At 51.5% G+C, this 10353-nt stretch overlaps 1 protein-coding gene across 1 annotated transcript in view; it reads right to left on the reverse strand.

The window, feature by feature from the left end:
* Window positions 1-8881, reverse strand: part of cdh2 (cadherin 2, type 1, N-cadherin (neuronal)) — a 29691-nt gene extending 20810 nt beyond the window's left edge. The window contains exons 1-2 of the mRNA XM_084693012.1: window positions 8710-8881; window positions 6394-6532 (exon numbers count right to left, since the gene is read on the reverse strand). Of these exons, the coding sequence (XP_084549138.1) occupies window positions 6394-6532; window positions 8710-8757 (187 nt within the window). The 5' untranslated portion in view covers window positions 8758-8881. The remainder of the gene's footprint in view (window positions 1-6393; window positions 6533-8709) is intronic.
* Between the last annotated feature and the right edge of the window lie 1472 nt (window positions 8882-10353).

The raw sequence follows: 10353 nt of genomic DNA on the forward strand, positions 1-10353 counted from the left end.
GTCACAGGGGGTTAGGATTACGAGAGACATGGACGCTGGCTCTCGACAACGACTCGGCCAAAAATGTGACACTCTTTTTGTAAAAACAACCTCCCTGACCCCCCCCCCCCCCCTCCTGCAACAACACCCAGAAGGAAAACATTAGGCCTGGCTCGAGAACTCCCACACGGCTATATCACTCACTCACAGTTTTTTTTTTTACTCTCACACACACGACACACACACACACAAAACAACCCACACGCAGCAATGTCTTCTCACACACACACACACACAGCGCCCCAGAAGCCAGGAGCAACATGATGACAATAACAAAGATCGACCACTAACGGTCACTTGCTACTGGTGGGAGGGAGGGAGAGAGGGAGGAGCGGGGGCAGTTGTTAGATAGCGAGGCGTAAAATGTCATTACGGGATGTCTGTGTATACCCCTGTCCCCATGCCACGCAAACACGCACACGCACAGAAGCCGCGCGCAGCGCAGGTCACTGGCCCGGTGTATGTGTGTATGTGAGTGTGTGTAGGGGCGTGTGTGTGTGTGTGTTAGTGCCTGAAGAGTCTGTCGCCTCCGATTAAAAGAGGAACTACTGAAGTATGTTGTGCTTTGACCTCCCGTGCTCTCTCTCTCCCTCTCCCTCTCCCTCTCCCTCCCTCTCTCCCTCCCCCTCTCCCTCTCTCTCTCCCTGTCCCTCTCCATCTCTCCCTCTCTCCCTCTCTCCCTCTCTCCCTCTCTCTCTCTCTCTCTCTCTCTCCCTCTCCTGTCGCATGCTCACTGGTGTGTGTCGGCGTGCCACTGCGTACGCCGTAGCGTGCGAGCCTCCCCGCGCATGTGCACGCGAGTGCAAATGTTTGCTCTGGGGAACATCGTTCGCCGGCGCGCGCGCGTAGGAATGCGGCTTGCGTGGTTCGACAACGTGTTGCACTCCTACGGGGTATGTGGGCGGTTGCTCGTCTCTGCCACTCGGAAAGTGTATGTGTGTGTGTGTGTGTGGAGGGGGGGGAACTCGATGAGGCCCGGGCAGCGCGCGGCGTCCGAGGGGAGGATGATGCCGACGGAGGTCTAATAGGCCGTGACAGGGCTTAAACGCCACTGACATGCCTAACTGATTACATTTCCCCTCCATTAAGTCAAGACCCAGCCGCCTCCCAGACTCCTCCGCGCTGGGCTCCTCGGCGGACGGCCGGGGCGGCGACAGCGAGCGTCGCTCCCACGCCCGCCGGCAAATCCCATTACCGCCCTGCCCGTCGCCTCACCGGGGCCCGTCCGGCCCGTCCGGCTTCTCGCCCGCCAGTCGGGGGACCTGATGGGTTGCATCGGTCCCTCTGAAAGCCATTTCCACCACGGCGTCTCCAGAAAACCCCTCCGGCCGCCCACGTCCGCTGGAACTGTGAGCGGCCAACCGAAAGGGGAGGGACGAGGCCGTCTTTGATTTAGTACTTTTCGGTGACCTCGACTCCCTCTTTTCCTCCCCCCCCTCTCTTTCACACTCCTTCTCTCGCTCTCTCTCTCTCGCTCTCGCTCTACTTCTTGCTCTCTCCCTCTGTCTTTCTTCTTCTCTCTCTCTCTCTCTCTCTCTCTCTCTCTCTCTCTCTCTCTCTCTCTCTCTCTCTCTCTCTCCCTCGCTCTCTCCCCCCGTCATCCATGTTGGGGTAAGGACAGCCTGACAGCTTACATGAAACTCAGAAGCCCTGTACTGCAGCTCCCCAAACAGCTGCGGCCCGCATCTTAAAGGAGCCAGGGGGAGGCAGGTGGAGTGAGGGCCAGGGCTTTAAAAACACTGATATCCTCTGACGTTAATCACACGTACACACACACACACACAGGAACGCAACCCGCACGCGCACTAGGCGACAGATGTGAAATTCGACATCCACCAATCCTCTATCTCTCTGCCCGGGCCGAGGAGGAGGGGGAGGTGGAGGAGGGCGGAGACAACAGGAATGATGTGAACAAAAAAGAGGGGGGTGGAATTTGGACAACATGAACTGGAAGTTGGGCTTGGAGGTGTGGGGGCGTACACACACACACAAACCTCCTGACCCACACTCCCCTGCTGTCTGACATTCCTAAAATAGCAGGAGAGGGGTGAGTGGCACAGCCTGGTGTATTTCAGTTGGACGCACAGACGTATAATCAAAGCCAGACCCAGTCAGAAGACTAAAACCCTCCTACACCCCCCCCCCCCCCCCCACACACACACACACACACGTAGAGAATCACACAATCTCAAGCAGCACGGCCTCTCTCTGCCTGATTGTGAGGGAAAGCTTCGCTTGAACCCTGATCCGTGTCTGTCTCCAGCCTGTGGTCATTCTGCGGTCGTTCACCGTCTAAGGCTCTCCCCTCGCTCATTCCCCCCCCCCACCCCCCCGACCGTGGAGAGCCCGGGGTGACCTCCCTGTCACTCCACTGTGGTTTGACCGCAAACCAACCGCTGTGGTTACACCACCCCCCAGGAAACAGCAACAGCCCCAGGGTGAAAACAGAAAAACAGAGGAGGGAGGGAGAAAGAGAGAGAGAGAGATGGTGAGGTAAGAGAGGAGAGAGGACTTGGTTTTTAGGAAACAGGGGCAGGAGGTTTACTAATTCTCCGGGCGGAGTGATTGTATCTGACAGGAGGACAGGATTCCCCACCCGCTCCTCCCTCACCACTGCCCTCCCCTCCCTCAAACTCCCCAGACCTGTGTTCTACACCCAGACGGACCCGCGACCTTGTGTTGCACACTCCCCGGGAAACGCACAGAGAGAGAGAGAGAGAGAGAGAGAGAGAGAGAGAGAGAGAGAGAGAGAGAGAGAGAGAGAGAGAGAGAGAGAGAGAGAAAGAGACAGAGAGAGACAGTGAGACAGAGAGACAGAGAGACAGAGAGACAGAGACAGAGGGAGAGAGAAAGGGAGAGAGAGAATATAAGATAGAGACCTCTCATTGTCTTGTCTCCGAATATGCTGAACCGACAGTTAGTGTGTGTGTGTGTGTGTGTGTGTGAGGGTATAATGGGACAACTCCCAATCCACCCAACAACAACAAAAAAGAGTGTGAACAAAGACAGACAAGGCAGAAAAGAAGGACTAGCGAGAGGGGGGGTTTCGGAGAGGACAGAGTTGAATCCAGTCGGCCCAGCCTCTTCCCCAAACCGTCAGCCGAGTGGGGAATTCTGGGGCGTGGGCGGGAGTGAATGAAGCTGCTGTTGCACAACTTGCTGACCACAGGCTACAGAGAAAACATTCTCTCTCTTCCAGAGGTCAGGCCAGGCCGGGGATGAGAAGCTCAAGTCTCTTCCAGCTCACCTCCCACAAACCCTGTCAGCAAGATGGTCAGGTGGAACACTGACCTCTGACTGACACACACACACACACACATATAGAGAGCTGCTGAACCACACACACACACACACAGACAAACTGTACACGCAGTTGCTGCACAAACACACACACACACACAACTCCCCACCAGCATTGAATCAGAAGAAGACATTCACATGTTCCACAATATGGTTCTAAATGTAGCCCCAAAAAGCCCCCAAAACGTCTATTTCTGAAGACAGAGCAACATTCATCTTCACGCGCAACCCATTCGACTTCCTCCTTTGCAACCACACCAAACCGCACTGAGCTGGCCTGTCTGCCGCCGTTGAGTCAACCAGAGAGTCAATCCTCCAATCCCAAGCTCCAGAACCGGAACAGACAGCTCAATCAACCAATCACCTGCTTCAGGCCGTGTCAGTTAAGAACGGCAAGGGACACAGGATCATTAATGGGAAGCGAGCCAGAGAAGAGAATGGAGGGTGTCCTCATATTGCAGCGTAATGCTGTCGTCAGCACATTGCTTTTCCATACAATGTACAAACATGTGGTACGTTCATCCCTTATCTCCATAAAAGGACATTTAACAATGTTAGGATGTGGCCTGTGTGTGGAACGTCCACCAGCCTTCAACCCTTTACATGACCACACACACACACCCTTCTTGTCTGTCTTCTCTTCGTCCGTCCTCCTCACCCATCTCTCCACCCCTAACCCCCTTTTCTTCGTACCCGCCCTCATCATTTGAATGATGGCTCTCCCCTTCATCCCTTCATAAATAATTAACTCCCTTCCTCCTGCTCCAATTAAATAATTAACGACGCCTGGAGCGGTCTGCACCCCAGGGCAGTCAGTCAGTCTGTCCCCGCGTCTTCGTCACTGTTGGTCTGTCCATCTGTCGACGCGTCGATGGCTTCGCTTCCACGGACCCCACTTTGTTTTTTCTCAGTCTTCACAGTTGCATTAATTACACACACACACACACACACACACACTGAGGCCCACACATAGGAAAACATGGTTGACTGTTCTCTGGCCCAGCTCGCCTCAGTCCATCGAGTCCTGTGAGTGTTCACTATTCTGGTTCACTGAGCGCCTTCAGAGCTGATGAACCACACACACACACACACACACGTGCACACACACACACACACACACACGCACACACACACACGCACACACACACGTGCACACACACACACACACACACACACACACACACACGTGCACACAACCTCAGGACTGAATTGTTTCAGGCTTTTTCCTTAACAGAAACTGACACGAAGTACACCCCTATTCTCTTTGGTTTGTCAGCACTATTTCAGGGACTTTTTGCTGCAAAATAACTCGAGGTCCTGTGTCAGGACCTGACACAGGACGTGATTTAGGCAAAATCACAGAGCGATGACTTTCACCCCGGTCATTAAAGTTAAGATGGACGATTTTTAAAAATGCAGTGTTTGCAGCTATTGCAGCAAACTGTTCAGTAAACAACAAAAAAACATCACTTGGAAGACACGTGAGGTCACCCGGTCGTTCACCGCAGGAAACACTCGATCGTAAACAACAGCAAAAACACCATATTCACCCTGAAGGCACTGACTGACATCTGGCCTCCTCAGAGATTGAAACCAGAGGCCAGAAACATGTTTTCATCCACCACAAGAACTGACTGGGGCATCAAGCCGCAGTCTTAATTAAACCTAAAACTTGACAGAAGTAATTAGCCGACCCAGTGTCTTTGAGTGTGTGAGCAAGGGTGGGCAGAAAGGCCAGACTTGACACTTAATCCGCTATCACAACTCACCCTGGAAGTGAATCACTGGAACTGACAGGAGGTCAGAGACAAAGGTGACAAACACACACACACAATCACTCTCTCTCTCACACGGACAATCGCGCATCCACACACACTATTTCAAATGAATCCTCTCAGACCATGAAATATCCCAAAGCACCCCCCCCCCACACACACACCTAATTCAGATATTCTATTCCAATGAGGGTTTATAAGTAAATGAGAGGGGTATGCTCCCTTCATGTGCTTGTGAGAAAGAAAGAGAGAGAGAGAAAGAAAGAGAAAAAGAGAGAGAAATAGAGAGAAAAGAGAGAAAGAGATAAAAAAGAGAGAGAAATAGAGAGAGAAAGAGAGAAATAAAGAGAGAAAGAGAGAAATCGAGAGCGAAAGAGTGAGAGAAATAGTGAGAGAAAGAGAGAGAGAGAGAGAGAGAGAGAGAGAGAGAGAGAGAGAGAGAGAGAGAGAGAGAGAGAGAGAGAGAGAGAGAGAGAGAGAGAGAGAGAGAGAGAGAGAGAGAGAGAGCAGCAGCAGGAGAGCCTCACCGTTCAGCAGGCCGTCGACAGGAGCCGAGCTTCAGCTGGAGGTGATGAGACCCACGGAGCTGCCAGTCCGTCCTGAACCTGCCTGGCCACCCCGGCAGCCAAGACCAAGAGCCAACATCTGCTCACGCTGCGCGTGGCGTCATCCACAGCACACAGTCCAGCCTTTCCCTCTCTGTGTTCACATCAAAACGCCGGTACATGCACCGCATCCACACACACACACACACACAACCTGCCCTCTACAGCCTACAGATCAGGGCAGAGCTAACGCCGGCTGTATTGATTGATCGGTGTTTCATCAGCATGTGTGTGTGTATACTGAAGAATCACCCACTGAATGGGATTTCACCGCCCCCCCCCCCCCCCCCCAGAGACAGAGACCTCCTCTGTGTGGTTGCCACCCCCAGCCTGCTGATTGCAGCCCTCGGCCAACCCCCCTGGTCCCCATCCTCCAGACATCGTTACACATCAGTCGAACCTTCCTCCCTCCTTGAACGCAGCCCCCCCCCCCCCCAGCCACTTTCAACCCTCCCCAGGCACCCACAAGCGTGTCCGCTTGTGTTCGCTCTTTGAATGAAAATATGTCTGTGTTGAATGTCTGTTTTTTGCTTGAGTCGTCAGGGGCTTGTGTCCTTTTGCGCGTGCGCGACTGCGAGCTAGGGTTTGTGTTGGCGAGTGCCTGCGTCGCTGCGCGTGGGGGCGCACGCACGGACGCGCGCGCGTGGTTGGCCGTGGGACGGCGTGGCACTGACCATTGATGAGTGGCTGTCCGTCGCCGAGTTCCTCGTCCACGGCAACGCTGTACTCCTCCTCCGAGAAGCCCCGCGTGCATGGCAACGACCCCGGCCTGCCTGGCAACAACCCCACAGCTCCACTAGCTTGGACAGTGACCTGAAGAGCAGGGGAGAGAAATATTAGCTGAAGATAGGAGTTCAAAAAAGATCATTACATCCGCCTTAATTGCAATTCAAAGCAATGCAGCGTCCATTAACGCCATAATACACACTTGATAAGCTGGGCTGTCATCGTTCGGGCACTTAAAAACGCAATAAATAAACCTATAATACAAATAACGGGGTCGATTAAGAGCGGTAGTTATTAGTGTCTAGACACCCTCCCGCCCCATGTCGCCCCCCCTCCTCGTCCCCCTTTCACCCCCACCCCTCACCCGCAAGCACAGCAGCACAATGGCATCTGTTGTTGTTAGCAGCCCAGTGATTAGAGTAATGAGGCCAAGGGTTAGCATGATTAGACCGCCCCTCCCACCAGACCCCCCCTTCACCACTCCAGAAAACCTTTTCCGACCCACAGGTAATCATTGTTCCAAAACTTCCAGATTAGAGAAAGCAGGCGCCATATGGCATTTCTGGTTTCAACCATCCAGATTTTTTTTTTTTTAAGGATTATGATTTTTAAAGGCTGAAGTACAACAGAATGTACATTTATTTTATGTTTTTTTCTATTGGAAAGGTTGAAATTAAGGCTTTGTATATTATAAGAATTTCTAGTGTTTTTACTGCAACCAACCCCAGTAAGTTAACAGTAACCTACTCACTGGGCCTAGTCACTGCTGACACGACCTAAGGGCCTGTGGTCTAATATCACAACCCAACAATGCTCATTAAAGACGTCTCTGTGTGTTAACTGTAATGAGATTATCTACAGGTACTACCATTAGGTCACTTCATTCCTTTATTAATCTATGACCCAGCCAAAAGGTACAGACGTATTCACTCTGCTAATCTCTTTCCTATCACTCTCGTCATAGGAATCAGATGCAGGTCATCATGATTTTATCATATCTTGTTCATCCCTTATAGACCCAATATGGGTCTATCTCTGCTCCTCTTTGTTCATCGTGGTTACGTGTCGGTCTACTTGAAGGATATGGGAATGCTGCACCGTTATAGACCGAAAGGTGATGTTCAGTATGAAAGTGGGGATTTAGAGACACATTGCTTCTGGTCTCCGAGCATTTCGGTACTGACATCATCGAGCCGAAAAGATATCAACCATTCTGTAAAAAGCATGCAAAATCCCGTCAAATAAATGTTCTCACTTCTCAACGCGTTATCATCACAAACCAGCAGGCGAACAGCACACATCGCCGACTGCTCTGATGATGTGTTTGAGTGTCAGATCAAAAGTAGACCACATCCTTGCTTTGGGCTGACCCGAGCCACTGCAACTCGGGTCACCTAGGCAAAACAGACCGGGCTATATAAAATTTGGCTATATATGGTACAGCCGATGGACAAAAAAAATCTGCTCTCTTTCTGCGTCTGTGTATGTGCGCGTGCGTGAAACTAGATAAATTGTGCGTGCACCTGCTTGAGGGTGTCTCGTGTCTACAGTGTGTCCTCCTGTGTGTTGTTGGGCCATTAAAGACAATTTCCTATGAGCTGATTCTACACAACGGAAATAGCCAATTTTCCTCCAGCTACTTCAATATCCGTGGATTGTCGGAGAAGCCGATTGTCTGCATCTCTGAATACACATCCGATTCACTGCACAATTGCAACTTCATTTGCAAGGTAGAGCCGACACAGTTGTAGCCCTATATTATCTCACGTTGGCTATGCTGTTTTTAAAATGCCACTGGGTCCCATAGTGTAGGTTTTTGTCAAAACACAGTAGTAGCCTACTGAGAACATGCGACACAAAGAATAAAGCCGCACACAATATCTAGATAAATAAACAAAATCAGACATGTCTACGAGTCACTAGGAATACGTCGATATGTCACAGTGTAGCTACACTACAGTGGACAACGGAGCCAGTTTATTACCTTGGGAGTGCGTGCTCGCCATGAAGGCTATTCATTTGTTTTAATTGTGTTTAACAAGCGAATTCAGCACAGTAGAAGTCTAGCCATTCAATGCCTACACAAATACAACAAGAACTATATGTATATAAATAGAGCTTAAATCAATACGCCAGTGGCCTATTAACACCGGAGTTCAACATCGTCACGAGCCAAGAAGGCTGTAAGATACCCCATAGACCCCCGTCCCAGAGCAAACCCCACCACCCGCTTCAACACGGCGGTCCGCGGACAATATTTTTACCTGCAAGGCTGCCAACAGAATCAGCAGGGGAAACCCAGCGAGCTTCATTGTTAATCCTTCCTTGGAAATCTTTGTAAAACAAAATTACAAACCAACGCTTTCTATGCCCGCGAGTTAACGGGCGGCAGCGGCATATGGCAACCTCCACTCTTTTCTCCGTCCCCGCTCCGTATCGCCGCTGACTGAGTGAGTAAAGAGCGCTGTGTCTGGTACTGAAGCTGCCGAATGACGGACCAGCCCAGTGCATGCATGCCGTGTCTCCCTCTTGTGGACAGTATCAGTAAATCGTTTCATACTCTCGTCGTCTCATGTCTCCTCTCGGCGGATATTGACAAACTCCGACCATGTTACAACAAAACACACATCAGTTCTCCCGTACAGTGATTACTGCAATGCATTTTTGTTCATAGTGTAGACTATTGGCTTTATGTTGAAAGAACTGTATTTATCAGTGCAACTTCAACGGTATTGATCATTGTATGTTTTTTTTTTATATCCCAAGTAATACATAAGTAATACAGTCGGTTAGATGTCAACACACTGCAAAACTGAGCACGCAGAGTGCAATGGCTCTCTGGTGACCAGAAAGGGAGTGAGAGACTTACTGGAGGCTCTCGAGCGCACTAGGCTAATCCACGAGGCTGGGAGATGCGCGAGGACGAGCAGAACAGATGTCGGAAACACTCCACCCAAGCTGACGTTCGTCCTTGCCTCGTGCCCATCTGTCCGTGATTAACGGCCCTTAATGACGGGAGAGGGGGCGCCAGCCACGAAGAAGCAGAGCTGGGGCCACTATAGCCTGGCTGGATTGGTGCCTTAATGCTACCAGGAAGGAAGCACGTGTCCATATGGCAGTAACTTGAGTTCAACTTGGACATAAGACCTTAGGTAGGCTAACACACGCACACACACACGCGCTACAAAGTTACTGGCAGATGGTTGCAATAGGGCCCTTTGTATGCACTTTGACTGTAAGTAGCTTTCCATGCAGGTGTGCAAAATGATGCCAATTTTGTGTGTACGGTACGTGTGTGTGTGTGTGTGTGTGTGTGTGAGAGAGAGAGAGACAGATAGAGTGAGCATTCTGTAGGTCGACCAGGAGCACACGCTGTTTTCAACCTGGTGGTCCCAGCGAAGCGGAAAGCTTTCAGCATCTCCACTAAGTGGGGTCACAGCCCAACACAGATCCCCACACTCTTTCAGAATACCTTGCCGTGTCCCTCCCTCCCTTCCATTCTCTTCCCCGTCTTTGGTGTCTCCCTATACCTGCCGCCTCTTTCCCTCGCGGTCTCATTCCCCCTCCCTCCCTCCCTCCCTCCCCAACCATCCCCCGGTCTTTTCATTCATCTCTCCCTGTTCTTCGCTCTCCTTTAATGTCTCTCTCTCTCTCTTCATTATTCTCATCAGCTCCCTCCCTCCCTCCCTCCCTCCCTCCCTCCCTCCCTCCCTCCCTCCCTCCCTCCCTCCCTCCCTCCCTCCCTCCCTCCCTCCCTCCCTCCCTCCCTCCCTCCCTCCCTCCCTCCCTCCCTCCCTCCCTCCCTCCCTCTCTCGCTTCATCTCTTTCTTCTCCTCCCTCTCCCGATCTCGTGGTCTCTCACTCACTCCTCAACCGCCTCCCTCTGAATATCCTGCCTACCTATCTCT

Source organism: Hypomesus nipponensis, chromosome 26 (genome assembly GCF_054491055.1).
Source record: "Hypomesus nipponensis isolate SF chromosome 26, ASM5449105v1, whole genome shotgun sequence".
NCBI lineage: Eukaryota > Metazoa > Chordata > Actinopteri > Osmeriformes > Osmeridae > Hypomesus > Hypomesus nipponensis.